Source organism: Saccostrea cucullata, unplaced genomic scaffold (genome assembly GCF_032062105.1).
Source record: "Saccostrea cucullata isolate Sc308-1 unplaced genomic scaffold, CSIRO_AGI_Scuc_v1 ctg11150, whole genome shotgun sequence".
Classification (NCBI taxonomy): Eukaryota; Metazoa; Mollusca; class Bivalvia; order Ostreida; family Ostreidae; genus Saccostrea; species Saccostrea cuccullata.
This window is the reverse complement of record NW_026918947.1, coordinates 57,036-77,722: the sequence shown is the minus strand read 5'-3', so window position 1 is coordinate 77,722 and position 20,687 is coordinate 57,036. Positions and strand designations below refer to the sequence as shown.

At 32.6% G+C, this 20,687-nt stretch overlaps 1 protein-coding gene and 2 long non-coding RNA genes across 3 annotated transcripts; 1 reads left to right on the top strand and 2 right to left on the bottom strand.

Moving 5' to 3' along the window:
* Positions 1–4,662: 4,662 nt before the first annotated feature.
* On the bottom strand, positions 4,663–5,259 carry LOC134276084 (uncharacterized). The gene is made up of 3 exons (XR_009993975.1): positions 5,227–5,259; positions 4,855–5,022; positions 4,663–4,747 (listed from the first exon to the last, which is right to left on the bottom strand). It is a non-coding gene; the product is annotated as an uncharacterized LOC134276084 (long non-coding RNA).
* A 40-nt stretch (positions 5,260–5,299) lies between these two features.
* Positions 5,300–12,771, bottom strand: LOC134276111 (uncharacterized). The gene is made up of 12 exons (XM_062758389.1): positions 12,373–12,771; positions 11,913–12,035; positions 11,675–11,788; positions 9,997–10,074; positions 9,763–9,887; positions 9,538–9,624; positions 9,338–9,430; positions 9,092–9,208; positions 8,458–8,674; positions 6,110–6,253; positions 5,934–6,019; positions 5,300–5,425 (listed from the first exon to the last, which is right to left on the bottom strand). The coding sequence occupies exons 1-12, from the start codon at positions 12,446–12,448 to the stop codon at positions 5,300–5,302; spliced, it is 1,386 nt and encodes a 461-aa protein (XP_062614373.1). The 5' UTR covers positions 12,449–12,771.
* Positions 12,772–16,343: 3,572 nt separating this feature from the next.
* LOC134276077 (uncharacterized) lies at positions 16,344–17,742 on the top strand. The gene is made up of 3 exons (XR_009993974.1): positions 16,344–16,473; positions 16,889–16,981; positions 17,664–17,742. It is a non-coding gene; the product is annotated as an uncharacterized LOC134276077 (long non-coding RNA).
* The last annotated feature ends 2,945 nt before the right edge of the window (positions 17,743–20,687 follow it).

The following is a 20,687-nucleotide window of genomic DNA, read 5'->3' as shown; positions in this document are numbered from 1 at the left end:
ATCAATAATGCTATAGTATACTTGGATTTTTTTTTTATTCTCTTCGAGAATTGTCACCCGTCTTAGGACACCACAACTTGCTGTTTGTTAAGGACACCAACAGCCTTTGAGCAGTGGGGATAGTTATCGTGCCGTTGTCCATACAAAAGAAAAACCTAAGTTTAAATAATCTCATTGGGAAGACAGGCTTTCATGTCTAAGATTCGAAAATAGGATATAAGAATCAGCTCTATAGTTTGGGAAATGCGATGGAAACCAAAAACGAAATTGACCAATTCATCAACGAACAGAAAACAATATGTTCTCTTGAAATCGAAAATTTCACCAGATTCATACGTGAATCTTCTTCAAGAAACAACCGGAACGAAAGTAGACGTGGTCGTGGTGGAACCAGGAACTTTCCAAGGGGACGAGGTCGTTACTATCGACCTTACTAACTCTTGTGTGTTTCTTGAACTTTAGTATAATCAGCATCAACAATTGTTTTATTTTGATGCAATTAAACCGTTGATATACTAGTATACAATACTTTGTGGAGTTATCTTTCTTTACTTATGCACTGGTAAGAAATGTCTGTAAACGACGGAACGCCTACAGGGCGTAACACAGTAATAGTTTTGTTTATAAATCGCATTAGATTCAATCAGTCATTCATTCTGTTGTACGCAACATGGCTCGACGTCTTAATAAGCTCGCCAATTTAGCAAAAAGACAAAAAAAGAGCAGGAAATTCTTCCTCTCGGAAAAAGCGCCAAGTATTGGCCAAAATAAGTAAAGCTCAAAGCTACGTACTTAACCTCTCCAATCATTCACTTACAGAGAGTGAAACATTATTATTATCAAAGGGATTAAAATATATCCCGACTTCTAAAACAAAAAACGTCAAAAACAAAGTCATGAAAGATTTTCTAGAATTTGCAAGAAAACTGAAATGCAAATATCATTTTAGCACGGATGAAAATGAACGTTTACATCCCTTTCGAGAAAATACGGGTTATAAACCTAGCTATACATGCCAAGCACTCGAAAACTATATAGATCTTACACAATTAGAGGTGTCATCAATTCAGATCAAATCAGATGTTTCTAACATATCACCTTCCGAACGGAGGGCACTTTATAACCTACGGAACAATAAAGACATCGTTATCAAAAAAGCAGACAAAAGTAACACTGTTGTGATAATGAATAAACAACAATACACTGAAGAGGGTCTGCGCCAATTATCGACACAGTATTATACTGAAATAGAAAAACCTAATTTGTCTATTATCTATAAAATTATAGAGAACAAACTAAATGAAATGTTTCAAAAAAGAAAATTAGACAAACAAACATTCTCATATCTTACAAAAACAAACGAACAGAATGTACGACCAGGGCGACTCTGTGTGTTGCCTAAAGTACATAAAATGAGAGAAAATGACAATAAATTTCCAAAATGTAGACCCATCATATCACAAATAGGGTCATCAACGGAAAGAATAAGTCATTACGTGGATTATTTCCTACTACCTATTGTTCAATCTCAAAAAAACATATATCAAAGATACTAAAGATTTCATCAACAAAATTGAAAGTATCAAACCGCCAAAAAACTGTTTACTCGTTACTTACGATGTAACATCAATGTATACAAATATGACCTTCAATGAACTTTCTACGGCGGTAGAAGAAGCGCTATTGAATTTCGACTGCAACATGCACTTAGACATTCCTTGTCCTGAGACAGCTGACTTGATGTTTTTACTAAAGTGCATTCTAGAAAACACATTATTTGAATTCAATGGCAGATATTACAAACAAACAATCGGGTGTCCAATGGGAAGCCCCAGTAGTCCAGAAATATCGGACATCAGAATGTATCAAATAACTGAAATGTTAGTAAACAACTCGGAATACAAACAGAAAATCTGTTTTCATGGGCGATTCCGTGATGACGGATTCATGATTTATGATGGCTCGGAAAACGAAATCAAACGGTTTTTCGAAACAGCAAATGAATGCCATCCCTTACTGAAATTTACCCATGAATTATCTGTAGAATCAATACCATTTCTGGACACATGTGTATACAAAGGAACCCGATTCCAAGAATATCATATTCTTGATGTGAAGTCATATATAAAACCAACAAATGCATTCCAATATTTGCACCGCCACAGCGCTCACCCCAAATCAGTATTTAAAGGTTTTGTTAAGGGGGAATGTATAAGACATGTTCGCAATACAAGTGAAAAGACACAATTATATAAAGAACTTGCTGAGTTCAGATCACATCTTTTAAAAAGAGAGTACAAGAAAATTGAGATTGACCCAATTATTAATGACTCCTTGGCTTTAAACAGAGTCACAACACTACAAGAAACCAAGAAAACGAAGGAAATACCTAATGTTCTAATTACAAAGTATGATCCAAGAATCAAAGGTCTGAAATCCAAATTATTAAAATACTGGTCATTAATCTTGAAAGATGAAACATGTAAACAAATTTTTCAAACAAAACCAATGATTGCATATGCTAAGCATAAAAGTATTGGTGATTTGCTAACAAATGCTATTTTGCCACAATAAAAATTATGGCAGGATCCCTGATGAAGGTGGGGCCGTGATTTAGATTTTTAATACATCAATACTATATAAAACCACCGAAACACACTGCTGAAAAAACAATTATGTCAATAAGCAATAGCTTATTCAAAACGATGTCAAAATGAAAGAGAAATAAGAAAAATCACAGCACTGTGTCGGGTCCTATAAATTTAGAATTGCGTGGCTGATGGGTGTTGCCTATATGCACTATATTTGCATAACAGCATTATCAAAAGTTATTAAGTACATCAAAAAGGTCGTATATACAAGTAACATCTTAAATACGACAATATATATATATATATATATATATATATATATATATATATATATATATATATATATATATATATATATATATATATATATATATAAAAAACAACATTCGAGGTACAACTTTACTAGATCAAAATTTTCATAATATTAACTACACAGTAAATGAAATCTTTCATAGTGACAAAGTTATCTCTAATAGTTTATTTAAAATTTCAATGTTATCACTATATTAGATTAAAGTGTTAAAGTGTCAAAGTTATCACTATAGTAAAATAAAGTTTTCATAATGTTAAAGTTAACACTTTATTTAACTATGGTATCTTTTTGTAAAGAACCGTATTAAAGGTACGTACAGTAACAAAAACAAAAATTAGATGTATGGATTTGTGACTGATTTTGATTAGAGATGACATATAAATAACAAGCGTTCTGAACGTACTGCATTAGCAATATATGTCCCCAACCGGGTTCCCCTTTTTTTTTAGGATGTCATTTTCTAATATGCAAATGTTATGACCAAGGTAAAACTGCTTGATGTTAACAATTTTGAGGTTTTGTTTGCCTTTAAGCTAAAAAATAATCCACATAAAGACGAAAATTCAACTCATTTTTTTTTTTCGTCTTTTTCTCACTTCGTTTTTACCATGTTGACCTTTGGAATTTAGCGCAGCACGAGTCCGATCTTACAGTATTATGAAAAATTAAAAATGCCATAAATCTGTCAAAAATCAATGAAGTGAAACGACATCCAAACTTGATCTGTAACTGATAGATACACACACATACCAAAATTCAGCTCAATATCTGCAAGTGTTTAGAAAAAAAATGCGGAAAACCAAGTAGGACAGACTGACAGACAGATATGAGGACAGAAGGAGGGAGAGAGACAGAGTAAACCTATAGTCCCCTCCGGATTCACCGGTAGAGGGACTAATAAATTCTTTAAATATAAAAAATCGTAATTTGGTGCTGAGATACGGAACTTTGTTTCACTACATGTACATGTATTTATATAATTCTATTCACAATTTTTTAAACTTTTTGACAAAGTCGTATAAAATTTATCCACTTTCCCTGGAAAACATTATTCAGGTTACTAATTGAAATATAACTATAAGAAATATTAATGGTTTAGGAAAAAAGTTTGTTATTTATCCTCAAATTAGTCCCCTATCTTTTTGGTTAAAAAATTATATGGTAAATCAACCGAGACATCCTTTCACACATTGGTTTGCCGTCTCAAAGAGACTCTGGTGGCTATAACGTCCATTAAATTAAACTTCATCAAAAACTTCTGTTAACAAAATTATTTGTATATTAATACTCTACATTATACATTTATTGACCAAATTCGAGGGCAACATGCGTTTTGTTGGACCCAAGAACTAAATTGCCTGCCTGAGACCGTGAGGTCGAAGGCAGACCGTTTGGTTCGAGGGTCCAAAAACGCATTTTGCCCGAGGACTCCGTCAATAAATGTTTTTTATACCTTTCATTTAATTTTATTTTTTGGCATACATGTCTTTTGTACTGTCTTACGTGATGTAACATCAGGTCCGTCACTGTTAAAATCCAACGAATGAAAATGAGATTAAGCTCCGACGTAAGCGGTCCAACATCTCACCGGTCGGTCCAACATCTCGCTCAGCGGTCCAACATCGATTTTTGTTATGCCCGCTGGGCAAAACATTAGAAATACTAGACTTTTTAAAGTAAAGATTTGTATAGGAACAAATTTTTAAAAGGCAAATCAATTTATCATGATTCAGTTTAATTATCTTTGACACATTTATTCCGTCAGTTCCATTTCCATGACACTTCATTTATCTCCTTCGAATGAACGTTGATCTGTTTGTTTTTTGACATCACCACTCTGAACCTAATTGTAAGGGGTAAACGGAGGAACATAAGGTATTCAACAAAGACACAAAAGTTATTCTTCTGTAAAAATAACAAGATTTTGCCAAGAATGACGAAAAACCTTACGTTTCACCCGCCATTTTTATCAGAACTGTGGATTGTTGATTTCTGTCATAATTCCTATTAATTGCATCGTTAACCTGGTAAGAATATTGGTTCCATTTTCCCGAAGCATCTTTCCACATCCAAATCCGCCTTAAACCATCAAGAGTGCTACTGTATCTTGAATCTTTCCTGAATGCACAGGGTTGTGTCACATGATCAGCTGAGTTTTGAAAATTGGTGATGAAAAATTGTATTGTTCTCGCCAATAAACGTATGAAAGAACAATAGCAGAGGGGAGTGCAATCATTAAGATAAATTATGATGTAGCAAAGAACACTGGTATTCGTTGTTTTAATTAGGACATAATTTTTTATGATCAAAATCACAACTTACTTCTAAAAGATTTGTTTCCATCTGCATAGGGATTGCTGAACAATAAAAAGATATAAGAAAGAAAATACAATGCTTAATCACATGAAAATATTATAAAATGGTTGCCTATTTGCCAAATAGAAACGTACCAAAGTTGTACATCGTACTTTCCTTTATAACCAAACCTGTAGTTACTTCTTACTGAATTGGGCCATCTTACCTAATATGAGAAATATGTAATATGAAAAGTATTTATAAATAATAGGATTCATGTGCATATTTGACGAGAATTATTCCAAACCAAATAATTTGACAAATTCTTTGTAAAATTTTATCGACGATCCTAAATTAGAATGAAAGTCGAATAAATTTTCTTTGTTTGTTTGCTTCCCTTTATTCAAGTAATTTTAACTTGTATAGGGTCGTTAACGATTCCCAGTGGAAACATATGAGTTTCTTGACATAGAGCAATGAGGGATTCTTCTTGTGCAAACAACTACGACGACACGGTCGGGAACTCTGTTTATACAATCGGTCTCATCGGAGGGACTAGTCGTTACGTCCTGTGCAGTTTAACCAATTTGGTAAGGATCTTATATTTGTATTTGCCTCGCGACTCGAAAGCAAAACGCTCAAAGAATAGCTCAAAACCTTTATATTATCTATGTTAAACATATGATCGGCAAGGTAGTTTAGTAAGAACATAAGAATTGTTGACTGCTATTTACATAAATAGTTGAGTTGTTTGTCACTCTATACACCATACCAACGGTCCCAGGCCCCCCATCTTGATTCCCCCATTTCCAGTCGGGCCCTATTTATAAAACAAATATTTTATTATTATCAGCATAACATCATGAATAAAATTCCAGAAACAACAACATTTACAAAATGTGTGGATTACCACGCTGAACAAGACATCCTGGAGCAATTTTTTCGTTGCTGCATAAAATTCTTGGTTCATCGCAAACCTCTACGTCGGAGAATAAGTCACCATATCGATAATTAAATGTCAGGCCATGATCCCAGCAAACGTACAACCAACCAGCTAAATTAGTTTAAAAGTTGTATATTCATAAGGGTTTTTCCTGTAACTGATAAACTATTCGAAGAAAGTAACCGTTTTATCACTCTTCGATATTAATTTGATTCTCTAAGTAAATGTTCACTTTTGCGACAAATTGATTAAGTTAAACTACACAAGTAAACTGGATGTTAAGGTAGGACAAAACACCCGTGGATTCTATTTTAATCCATTTCTTAAAAAGACCGGAGAAAAGAAGAATAATATTACTATATTGACAACAATGAATAATCCCTGTAAGAAAAATAATAAGTTTTGGCATGTTTGCATCATATTTTGTGAAAAAATCAGAGAATCCTATATATTGGTCACTTGGGGGCTTACATTTTGGAATGTTTTTATGCTAACTAAGCGTAATAAACAAGCATGTGACAGTCTGTTATAAAATGCAGTGTAACTTTTGTTCCATACATAGTAGAGGAATGATATTTGGACACATATATTAGGGGTCTCCATTCTTTATGTACTACTAAGGTCAAGGTCATATCAAAAGGTCAAAGGTCAAAAATTGTGACATCATCTACTGAATCTTTTAGTTTTTTTGCCATTGAAATTTTTTTGATCGCAAAAATATCTGAAACCGCCGGTTCAATTTTTTATTATTTTTACACATTTTATTCTAAGACCCATTTGAATCATTCTGTTGATTTTTTGTAAAAATTGAATTATACATTTTCTCTTAAGAAAACTTAAACTGTCGGATATTTACATGTAAATTTTCAATTCCGACGCTAAGTATGTTCTATTTTTACTTAATATTTTACTAAAATTTTCCAGTATCAAGTTGACTTACTAACTTTAAGCAACAAAAAGGTTATCTTTATTAAAAGTATTACACAAATTTGCAATAGATCAATTGATAATTTAAAAATAAGGCTCATTCTCAAGTCTAATGTCTGATTTTACAATCTTCTTACAGGGGTCTGATAGGCCATATTTCGGACTATGTGGGCAAAAAATGTGTGGTTGAATTTCTTTCATATCATACATAAAGAGAGATTTTGTATCCTAGAACAAAATATCAAAGTTTCATGAAAATTGAATTTGAGGAAAAATTTGGCCTATCTATTGTGTCCTACCTTAACCTTAAAAAATTACTTGCGCATTTGATTTTCATGCCCCAATAATTAAAGATTTTAGGTATACACTGTATAGTTTTACCCTGTTTGTCCGGCTATCTGTCTTTTTGTCTGTTTATGTATTTGTGCGTCCGCAAAAACGGAAACCTTGTCTAGAACTTTTGAGTGGGTGGGACATATGGCTTACATATCACAGGTGTATTTCTTGTTACAGGACCTTTCTTTTTAGTACCATTAAATTATACCTATTGACCTTTACCTTGGAGTTTGACCCACATTTACCAAAAAATTATTAAACCATAGTCATAACTTTTGAATAGTTGATGCTAAGGCTTAAATACCTCACATGTGTAGTCAATGCGACAAGACCTTTTATTGCGTTACAAATATTTGACCTTGACTTAGAGTTTAGCCCACTTTTAAAAACCTTAACCTTGGCCATAACCTATGAACAGCAAGGGGCTTCATATTTTACAGGTGGATTCCTTGTGACAAGACCTTCCTTTGGATACAAAAAATTTTGATCTTTTCACCTTTACCGTAGAGTTTGACCTACTTAAGAAAAAATCTTTAACTTTGAAAATAACTTTTGGACTGTTAATAATAGGGCTTTGATATTAAACAGGTGCATTCCGTGTGAAAAGAACTTCCATTGGGTACCAATAATATTGACCTTGGAGTTTAACTTGCATTTGAGAAATTTCAATGCCAATAATTGTAATATGAACGATCTAGTCTCTAAACAAAAACAAGAAATGGTTATTCACTTAAATCTTATCATAGTTGTGTTTGAAGTTGAATTGTCAAAATGAGCTTCTGTTACCTGTATAAACTCAACCAACAAAATCCCAAGCTCAGTCACCAAAAGTTTCCATGGGATTGCCAGAGAGATTTTTATGAGTTAGAGTGTGACAAAGGATGACTTTCAAATGTGTGTTTTACATACATGTCAAACTACATGTATGACTCGTACTAGAACTTAACCCCTATGTTACATGTCAATTGAAATTTTCAAAATAATATTACGATAAAACATACAAATTACCTTTTGGCTCTGTTACCAATTTTCTTACGTTTTATCATAATTACCGTTTAACACTGAATGTCCAGTTACAGTGCCCGGTCCCATTGCGTCTTGGTTCTTCCAAATCCAAGTAGTACCCCTCTTAACTCGGGTTCCCAAGGGAGGCATACTGGGGTCTAGCTCCTGGTAATGTTCCCCTTCATCAACATCGTCATCGGGGGCATTTTCTATTCTGTGTGATGAGAAAGTTCCTCTACGACGATATATTTCTAAGATTTGATCCTGTAATGCTAAGACATTATAATGATCAAAACGAAGAGAATGTATGAATACTGTAGACCGCTTGTTTTCGTGTCAACTTATTTTTTCAAAATGGAAATTTGGTATTTATTACCGAGTCAAATTTTCCCTTATTTGGTACCTATTGTTTATTGTCTTTTTTAATCATACGAAATTCAATGTATTAAAGAATAACTTTATGTAAACAGACAGTCTGGCTAATGAAGCAAAATTAAATTTCTCGCAAAAAAGTTATTTACAGTATAAACGATTACATTCCATTAGTTTAATAAATTGGAGATAATTTCTTTAGGATACTTTTATATAAATCACCAGAGATTTCTTTAAATGCAAGGAATCAAATATGATTTTTCTAAAAATGACAATATTTGCCCTTCTTTTTATTCCATCTTTCCTTACCATGTCGGTATCATCGAAGTTTGTAATTGTCTTTCTTCTAGATAAGATATGCAGAGCCATTTCTTCTGTCATATTTTGTACGTCTGGGCAAATGAGCGTTAGAAATGCCACTTCATTCTAAAATGAAAATATTTCTGTAACAGATTTCACAGTTTATACTAAAGTCAGTTTGAAATTTAAGTCAATAAGTCAATAAAACTTAACAAATTTGCAGACATGTCCAGTAATATCTTTAAGTCTATTTACCACATATGTACTGTAGCGTCCAAAGAGCCGGGCTTCGTGTGGATAAATTACCTTTCCACCAATTGATCTTGCAGACAAAGCTTCTAAAAATGTCTAAACAAAAATTCAAAAAATATGTATCATGTTCTTCTAATTAACATTTTCTTTCAAATATCATGCATCCTTTTCAATAATGAAAAAATATATTAAGCATAGTTTACCATATCTGGCTTTCTGCCAACTGGAATACAAAATATTGGATGGTGATGACCAAGTCTATTTCCAACCTGCAAGGCTTGGCTTTTTGCCTAGAATTTGACACATATTATTGATTTTGTAAAAAAAAAAATCACTATACTTTAGCTGACTAAAGGTACTATTTAACTCCTGAAAAATTTAATGTAAAATTTCATATTTAGTTTTGTAAAGTTGTTATTGAGCCTCACAATTTCTGTTTCAAACAGTTCTGAATCATCTATATCTCCATTCAACCTCATGTCTGTAGGTCGTCCATCAGATATAAGTACAATCCGGGGTCTTAAGTGAAAGGTGTGAATTATCCTGGTGTGACCTTAATTACATGGGAAAGGACTGATTATTCCGTTCCTTTTGTAAAAAAATAATGAAAAATTTAATATACCCAGAACCTCATACATTGACTCATTAAATTGGATACTCACTAGCACCGTCCTGGATGGCGCCCAAAGACAAAAGAAGTCCCGCAGCTAAGGGCGATAAGCCTTCACATTCAACTCCATCTTTAACATGATTTTAATTAAAAATCAATTGATATTATATATGTTGAAAGTTTTCGTTAAATACTAACCTATCAATACTTTTACTTCAAAGGAAAACAAGCGTATACACAAACACAAAATACATATAAGTTGTAAAGGTAATATTGAAGAAAACTGATTGACCAGAGTAAAGGTCAAAATTTAAAGCAGTATATGGTGACGTCTCTATTTGAGTGAAAAATTGTCGTATTAGCACTCGGCACATTGAGGTTAAAGTTGCGGGTCCTTTGGATGAGACCTTCAAAAACGAGGCCCAATGTCAGGACAGGCGCTAGCACAATAGAGATTCCTCACTGCTCATTGGTCTTGAGTGCCGAGTAAAGGTCAAAATTTGAAGCACTTCACCAGCATATGGTGACGTCTCTATTTGAGTGAAAAAAGAACTTTATTCGGTAATAACCAATATTTGCCCCCCAAATCAAACTTTGATGGAGATATATTTAATTAAAATCTTAAACAGGGGAGTATATGCTGACTTCAAAGCACTGAATATTTTCATAAGCAATGACGTCATATGTACGTAATGACGTCACAAACATGACGTAAATTTCAGTTTTTTTATGAATTTTACAGAAAAATGTAAATATTTCGTCGATATTTTGAGTAAAAGTCACGGAGCGCATGTGTGTTCAGGATCACTATTTTGATATAATGTGTAGAATGATAATATCAATGAAATATGTCAATATTGTTCCTGAACAAACTTGCGCTCTATAGATTTTAAAGCTAAAATTGCTGAAATTTTGTCCATTTTGTCCTCTTTCTGAAAAAGGATATAAAATCGGACTAGTTTGTGACGTCATTAAAACAAATATTGTGAATACACTGCTTTGAAACTATAATATTTTCTGTTAATTTATATTTCTCATACAATTTATTGAATTCAGCACATTTCAGGAAGTTTTCATAATTTGACTTTTGTGGGGGCAAATATATGCAATATACCGCATATAGTTCTTTCGTATTGGACGTAAGGCAACATACAATGCATGGAGGACATTTAACGATCGGGATGTCAGAGACGAGGGATATCATTTCTCATGATCATTGCTCACATTACCTCCATAGCTAGTCTTTTTTTCAGATTGATTAAATGTTGTTTAGCAAACATATTCTACTATAACAACTTCCTTTCCACTATGATAAACATGTTTATAACTGATGTATTAAAATTTAACTTAGAAATCACTTTGGAGTTGGAAAAGAGCATTCTTTCTCATAATATTAAACATTTTAGATAAAATGATAGCAGACAAGCATAATCCAAGGATATTTAAAGACGTTTTAAGAATTTTTGAAGTGCATAAAGACATTGAACATTTCAACCAGCATTTTATAGGAAACAAATTTTCAGGAATTTTAAAATATTTTTCATGTTGGTTGTACTTTTGTGGCCTACATTATATATATTTGCTATTGTTAATTAATTATTATTATTGCTATATCTATTTTTAGAGTGTTACAATGAAGATTCACAATATTATATTTAAGAATAATTATGATACACTGCAGATACAGATACAATTTACAATCATTATACATATCTATATGGATTACTTGCCCATGCAATGAATTAGTTCATGATACTGATTGGTGTAATAATTCTGAAACTTTGTCATCTGACCGCAAACAATTACTGCCACGTTTTCATCTATATCTGGATAATGGGAATACTCTGCAAAATAAACGACCAACAATACTTATTTTATTTTCAAACATTACACAAGAAAACAAAATGCAATATAATCTTAACCAGTTAAACATTTCAACGTTAAACTAAATGGGAAAATCTATCCTACCCTCAATGATTGTTTTGAAAACATCTTTAAGTTCCTGGAAACCTTGTCCCCGAATGCTTTCAGACGTATCCAGAATAAAAATAACACAAGGTCCAACTCCGTGCTGGTGCCTTAGCTCTCGATCTTGAATATATATCTATCTTATATGAACATCCTCAATAATTTTTTTTTCATCGCATATTTCAAAATATTATTAACCGCGTATTTCAAGCATATTCTTTTACTACTTCCAAAACAAAACTGCATGTACAAGTCATGCATGAAGCGCAATGGACCGAATTCTTGTTGCCGCCTACATGTTATATGGCGGTTTCGATGGTCTCATTTTCAGGCCAAGTACGGGTATTAACAACGGTTTTTGGAAACGTGTTATTGGTGAAGTAGTAAAAAAATAAAGGGAACACATGATCAGTAAAATTTTGAAATGACAGAATGATAAAATAAAACTCAAGGCACTTACTAATTTGTGAATCTTGTTTAGCTTGCGCAAGCCAATGTTCTTCTTCAATCATGCGTCCAGCACGAAAAGCCATCATCAATACTCTCCAATTTGTAAATAACTATTCTACAGGTATCAGTCTCCGATTATATGGCACTTGTATGTACATGTATATTTTATGTAGTGCATGATGTCCATTGTGTTCCTGGTTGAAAGGAAGTGCTTATGTAAATTGAATATCTGAAGGAAGTATCAACATAGTCACGAACTCTAAAATAGACTTAACTTGAATTATTTGCATGTTGAATGTTTGCTTACCTTTTTAAGGCCGTAACAACAATTGACGTAAGTGAGGCAAGTGCAAAAGATAACGCACGGTAATGTTCCTGACGTATTGCTTAATTATTGACCTATGCAACCTTTCAGTTGATTAGTAAAATGAAATTAAAAAATGTATATTAAAAAAATAAAGGTCTTCTTCCAATATCATGTCAGCCAACCTTTAACTATTGCTTAGTCTAATCGCTGTTTAAATGACACTGGTAATAACGAACAGTATTCAATATCAAAGTCCATAAAACAATACAAAATAGAAGTAGAACAAACACAGGCCTCCAAATCATCAGAAGTGGGATCAGGTACCATGGAAGAGTGAGCATCCCCTGCTGACCGATCACATCCGCCGTTTGCTCCTTGTCAATATCGGGAAATAACGGAAAAATCCGTCGTCAATTCAGTTTATAAATAATGGACTAACAATCTGTATGAAAAATTTCAGTCAGCATTTTACTCAATGATAAGACTAACAATCTGACCTGATTTCTGCCTATGGGGCGTGAAATAATTTCACTGCAGATATGCGACAAGTTTTTTTTTTCTCATGACCTGATTTCAGCATTATCGAATATGTGATATGGGATATATCACCAAACAAAGATCAAAGAAAATCACCGCAGATATGCGACAAATTTATTTGCTGAACTAACGAAATTATGATATTAAACGAGACTGCTGATATTCTTGTTTCATCAACTTTTTTGCCTATAATTTACCTCGTTTTAGAAATTGCTCATACGTAGAGCATGCTCTCGCATATGATGAATCAACTGAGAGATATAAACTCAGTATGCAGGTGATGGAGGTTTATTGCTGCATAAATAAGGGAAGTTGACGGTGGAAAAGTAAAAGTCATCCCGTTTGTGATAGAACTTGGTTGTTAGATAACCATTAATGTCTTTTTCAAGTAAATTATCCAAGTCTGAAACAGTTGTGTCAGACTCTGTGGTTTCTTTTACCTCAAGCTCACCAGGAATGGAAATTACCATTGTTAATTGACAATGCGTCGTCGATATATCTAAATGTCGAGTTGAAGGCCACAACAAGTATTTTCTTCTTTCCTCGCATAAGATTTTGCATTAATTTTGTTTCATATGAAAACAAAAATAGGTCTGCTAATTGGTACCCATGGGAATTCGATAGATTGTTGGAAGACCTGGTCTCCAAAAACCAAATAGATATTGTCAATCAGAAAATCAAGCATCTTTTTGATGTGTATTTCAGAGTACTTGTTTGTGCAATCAGAATGTGTTTAAGCAAATATTTTTGCAAATGACCAATGATCTGGTAAGTAAAGTTTTATTTTCATTGAAAAAGCAGCTATTAATGATATAAAAAGCCTGTCATTTTCTCTGGTCACATGACATGTGCTTGTAACGTAGTGTTGTAGCAACCGCTAACGATAAAACGCCGCGTAATGATAGAGATATCCTTTTGTGGTGAGATACAAGATTTATTCATATGAATAATTGAATCAACAGTTGGCATACATGTACTAAGTCGATGATGCTCAAATGTCGCTTTACTAAAAAAAATATCATTAAGCGGTTGGATTGAGAATGTCATTTTTTAAGATTGTACTTCTTGGTGCTTTCGAGAAATGTGTACGACTTTTCGATGGACTATAGCTACACAATCGTTCATAATCCATTGATACGGTTTATGAATCTATGGTCGAATTTTCATCTTCTGTAATTGTTTTTTTAAAATAGTTTTTTTTTAATAAGATGAAAATAGCACTTTAGAATATAATCGACTACACAGTTAAACTTTGTATACAAATAGATACTTTAACGGAGAGAATGAACACTCCAATTCGGGAATAATTGTATCATTAAAGAGCATCTTTAGTGTATATGGTGAGAGATGTTTATAATTTTTGGCAAAAAATGTGTTGAAATGCAGGAAATTACGACCAACCCTCATCGCTTACAATCTTTAAACAGTGAAGGATCTTTTTCTTAACAGCACCTAATGCAACACAGGACCTCCATTTATATGGTCTCATCGGAAAGACTATCCTCCTCGTCACATCGATTACAACTCACGACATAAGGATCAACTCTGTACGCAATTCTAGAGCAAACACTACAACTACTGCGTCACAATAGAGACAAATGTAAAAAAAAGATTGAAAAGTTTCTGCATACACATGTACCTATTGGTAACTCATAAATAGTGTAGTTGTGTATTTTTTAGTCATAAAAATTATTTATTTGGCAAAGTTTTTTTTTTTTAATACTTAATAATGAAATTTGCCATTGTAGGAAAACAAAGAGGATAATACAGAACTTTTCGGCTTATATTCTATTGTGTTTTGTCACTTCTATTTCAAAATATCTCAGATCTAAAGATCAAACCCATCTCAAAACAACATGTGTTTGTGAAACACTGATGCCCCCTTAATGGCAACATAGCAAAGATTAAACATTTCTTAAAGGCAATTTCAATGTATTGGTACAAAACGTAGGGTATTCTCACTGGAAATACAATTGTGAAATATGAAAGTAGGCATAGATTTAAGTTTTTTCATAAGTACGGAAATCTCCGAGATCAAGGTTACAAGGTCAAGGTAACTGGTATCCAATGAAAGGTCTTGCCACAAAAATACAAATGTCAAGTATGGAAGCCCTAGTCCTAACCATTAAAAAGGCTAAGGTGAAAATTTTTTAAAAATAGGTCAAACTCCAAGTTCAAGGGTTCAAAGGTCTTACAAGCAAATGACTTGTCTCAAGGTTGAAATATGTAAAGTATGAAAGACCAACCCTTACCCTTTAAAAGTTATGTCCAAGTTTTGCTTTTTAAAAGTAGTTCAAAATTCAAGGTCAAGGTAAGAGGTCTCATAAGAATTACATATGTGAAGTTTGGAAGCCCTTTTCCTTACCGTTCAAAGGTTATGGCCAAGGTTAGAGTTATTTCATAATTACAGAAATCTCTAAGGTCATGGTCAAATGGTCAAGGTTGTTGTTATCCAATGAAAGGTCTTTCCACAGAAAATACGTATGTGAATTTTAAATGCCATGTTTTCTATTGTTCAAAAGATATGGTCATAGTAAAAGTTTGGAATTTTTGTGTAAAAGTGGTTCAAACTCTGAGGTCAATGTCAAAAGGAAAATTTGGTGGAACCCAATACTTTCTTGTTACAAGAAATACACTAGTCTGTGAAATATGAAAGTCATAGACCTAATAAATCAAAAATTATTGACAAGGTTAAAGTTTTTGCGGACAAACAAACAGACAGAGAGACAGACGGACAGCTAAACAGACAGACGGACGGACACGTTAAAAACTATATACCCCGAAACTTTGTTTACAGGGGCATAAAAATCTCGAGGGGAACAAACAAAACATCATGTGTATTATTGCATGGTTAATAAATACGTTCACGTAACATTTTTTTTAATATCAAAGACACAATCAAAAAGTTAACACAATTGTTAAAAAGCAGATTTACAAGGCTGATGTTAAAAATTATAAAGGAAAAATGTTGAAATCCATATCCACATAATTTGATACACGCACGCAGCTGTTTTAATTAACCCGAGGCTAACCATCAATAATTTCCTCATTTTACGTAATAGTGATATGAAATACATCATGTTAATGCCTGTCAAGTGCAACAAAAAATATAAAAATGCAAAATATATGCATACATGTAACTACAATCTGCCAAATTTTTCTTTCAATTGTCCTCACACAGAATGATCAAATTACGACATCTTTTCTTTGCTGTGGCGATTTTAGGACTTTTGTGTGTGGTTTGTTTGGACGGGCGAGTTCGTGAAGGTTAATTTCTTTATCATTTGATAAAATTTATAATGAATCCAGTGTCTCTTAATCGCTATTTAGACAATATATGTGCATACAGTTTTTAATAATGCCTTAAAGTTATTCACGACAGTCGTCGATTTACTTAGAAAAAAGAGAACTTTTTTTTACTGGCAAATGTGTGCTTGTTTACAATTTTTCCATGTATTTTGGATATTGTCGAATTATAATTTCGACACAGGATGAATCTCTACCACTCAGGTAACTGAAAGGTAGGTACAAGCTTTTAAAACGCCGAAATATGGCTGAACTTATACCGACTCGGCCTAAAAGAGTACATCTACACTATTATATGATATATATTAATCAATCAAATAAACATAGAAGTAAGCCATCTTTAAATCTCTAATTTATTATTGAATTAAAAATACAGGTTGTTCAACAATAATGTGCGACCCCAGGGAACACTGTAAGTACGGCAGGGTATGGCGAGATAAGTGTCCAACGTGTATATGTAAACGAAAACGTAAGTCTTTTTTAAAATTTCTTTAGAGCGTTTTAATTTTTAGCTTAATAAACCTGTTTAAAAGGAAAGAAAATATATTTCTAAAAAATCAATAAAATATCTAAAAATAAAATTTTCTCAAAAATCCATGTTGAGTGATAAATCATGGTAAATGTTTTTTTTACTTTACATCTGATATCCTCTCACACACATTTCATGATTTATCTTACATTTAAAAAGAATTTATCATGATAACGCATCTTTATTTCTTTTTTTTTTTGACAGTCGCTATTCAGAGGACAATTTCTTCTGTTTATTGATAAAAAATAATAAGATATGATATTTAATGTTCATTGAAATAAATAATTTAATTATTGAATTATTTTATCACAACAACAGAATCCATTGAGAAAATGCATATGAATTACAAATGATACTTCCAAAATTAAATTTTTGGAAATTTGTGAAAATTTCAATTTTAGTATTACTTAAATGAACTCTTACTCAGGAACTAAAATGAAAGGACACTTCTTTGTCTAAACAATTACCAAAAAAAAAACAAAAAACGTTTACATAGAATTTAATTAGCCTGCTGATATATTATGTGGCACATTTGACTCTATACATGGGGCAATGCATGATGCTTATTAATAATGACAATGTATATACATATGTATATAAGTGTTCTTTTATTTCATTTCAGCTGTACGATAACTCAGTGATCTGGGGTACTCGATGCTCTGATACAATGAAGATCGCGTAAAATAAAGATTAATATATTCCTCTTCTTGTTCTTATTAATCCTTACTAAAGCTTTAAGGTCCTTCCACCCTGTATGTTTTTTCCCTATATAATCATGCCGAAACCTAAAAAATAAAAAAAAATCCTCATTATTATGCAACATAACTATGATGAAATATAATGTGGATATAATTTGGATACCGCCACATGATTATGATTAAGATACACCGAAACTTAAATAATGCACGAAGAAGCCTTGATTATTCTTTTGGTGAATTTTTTTTGTGGAATTATATATTAGGAATTGTATTCTAATAATGATTCTATTATGGATTCTTTCTTAAAGAAACCGTTACATTAGAGATTAAAAGGGCTTCTTTAGCATCACTGACGAAAAACAAAATAGACTATTAAAGACATCGTTGATCAAATTTATGTTAAAGCATCCACAGGTAGTGTAGTTCATGTTTATTCAAATCATGACCCCTGGGGGTAGGGTGGAGCCATAATGGACGATAAAAGTTTAGTATAGGAATACATAGGAACAATCGTCAAATGTCTTCTCAAGAAAACCAAAACCATGATTGTTCATAATATGTTAAAGCATCCACAGGTAGTGTAGATTCAAGTTTGTTCAAAATTATGACCCCTGGGTAGGGTAAAGCCACAATGGACGATCAAAGTTTAACATATGAATATATAGGAACAATCTTCAAGAACAGCAAAGTCATGGTTTGTCAATTTTATTTGGAAGCATCCTCAGATAGTTTACATGTATATTCAAGTTTGTTTAAATTGTACCCCCTCCCCCTCACCCCTTCTGCTTTTTAAGAGTAGGTCGGGACCACTCATGCATTCAAGCTTTGTAATACTGAACTTTTTTTGCTTTTTCCTTAGCCACAGTACTCAGGTGAGTGATGTGGCCCGTGGGCCTCTTGTTAATTATGCCCTCCTCTTTTATATCAGCAAAGACACTCTGTCTGTCTGATGTTGCAAATAGTATAATACACATTTCGAACCTATTGGTGATAAGTTGATAAAAATGTTTACATAGTCTTCTATATGAGTCCATGACCATGTAATGAAGTACGAGGGACGTTCAATAAATAATGTCATTAGCTCGATGGCATACAATATAGTAGTCATATGACATAAAACTTGACTTTCTCTCATTATTGAATCTTTAATGAATTGATAACAGTTTGTGTGACCACTTTTCATCGCATTATTTTATCGTGGGAAGCTGGAAAACAAGGGCTATTCGAGACATTGCATTAAAAATGAATGGTCAAGAGTCAGTAAACTAGAGTAAAATTAAACGCTTCATTAAAGCAGCTGTAGAACTTCTTAATATCCCAAAAATTGATAACTGAAATATGTGAAATTTACAGCAACCAATGCCTGTTTTATAGACAGGTGAAAATGTAGATTTCAATAAACAAAAATTATATAATGGGCATCAAAAATGGGTACCGTCCTTGGCAACAATGACTTACAACAACCAATGTAAATATGCAAAATTTCAAGAAATTATCACTGATTATGTTTTATTGACTTTAAGACACATAGGAAAATTGATAAAAATCATTTTGGGGATAGTTCATACTGTTTTAAAGAAACATTTTATGGTAGAAAAGTTTAACACTCAAAGGTCACCCTATATTTTGAAAAATAAGTGAAAACGACAGCTTGTAGGAATATCCAAACAATTATTTTAAAAAATCAAAAATTGTACTTATCTACGTTTGTATGAAATTCTAACAGATAATGAAACTTGAATCCATTTTGCTGTAAGCCCTCAAAACAAATTTAAAATAAGTTGCACGTGACAAAACTGCAAAGGCCTAAGAAGAGCAAAGAATTGCAGGAGCATAAAACAGTTTTATATGCTATTTTATTAAATATTAGCGGTCTTGTTCTTCAAATTCATATTCGGGGAGGAAGTTCAATTTCTGGAGGAGTCTAGAAAACAATTTTTTTGCAAAAAAATTGAAAGGTTTATGAGAGGAAAGAAACAGAATGAGGAATTCACTACATTAAATGTCTTCATGACAGCGCCCAAACCCACAGGCCATGAAGAGTAAAGGAGTTTTGGGGATAAACGGAAAGTTAATGTTTTGTCACACCAACAAAATTTTCCAGATCTTTCAAACTTTGATTTGTTTCATTTCCTAAACTTAGAAAATCATCTATCAGAAAAAAGAAAAACAAGTACAGCAAATCATAGGATCTGCCATATTCCAGTATATGAAGGGTCTTACTCAAAAATGTGTTCAAAAAACAATTAGAAATTGAATGAAAATGTCACGGATATGCGTTTGAATTGAAAGAGAATATTTTAGTTAAATCATTCTGACTAAGTCATAGAAAAGCGTTTATTGTTTCTTTCCGAGCCCCAATGACATTATTTATTGAACGTCCCTCGTACTTCTGGATTTCTAAGGTAAGTATAAGTAACATGTTTTGAAAATGGCCAGGAAAAACACCTTTATTAAGCATATTTTGAAATGATTCCAATAAAAAATTTATATGTTATGAAGTTCGATATTACAACTAGTGACGTTCTATTAAAAAAAACCCAATGTGTTTTCAAAAACATCGTCTAACACAGAACTTTACCAGAAGCTAGAAAGATTTTGAATAACTTAAAATACTTCACTCTATGTGCTATTCAATTATTTGTCTGATTTATTTTTTGCCAGCATCATCAATAACTCACTTGTAAATTAGTACGTAGTTTCAGCTAAGACTTGAAATACATACACATATCAATCATTTAAAAGGTTCTCGGGAAATCCCTAGACAAATAGCTATAAAATGTATTTTTTAAATTATTTAAGGAATGAAGCTTATTTCAACTTATGTTATCCGATATAACATAACTTGGGGCAGTTTACGCTTAATAAACCGCGAAGCGGTTTATAAGAAAGCGTAAACTGCCCCAAGTTTTGTTATATCGGATAACATAAGTTGAAATAAGCTTCAT

Excerpts from the sequence above, each read along its gene's own strand:
- LOC134276111 (XM_062758389.1), bottom strand. The coding sequence starts at position 12,448 with ATGATGGCTTTTCGTGCTGGACGCATGATTGAAGAAGAACATTGGCTT. Across the intron at positions 9,888-9,996 it reads CGCCATCCAGGACGGTGCTA|GTCACACCAGGATAATTCAC; the intron begins GTGAGTATCCAA and ends CATGTAATTAAG. Across the intron at positions 9,431-9,537 it reads TTGGCAGAAAGCCAGATATG|ACATTTTTAGAAGCTTTGTC; the intron begins GTAAACTATGCT and ends ATTTTTGTTTAG.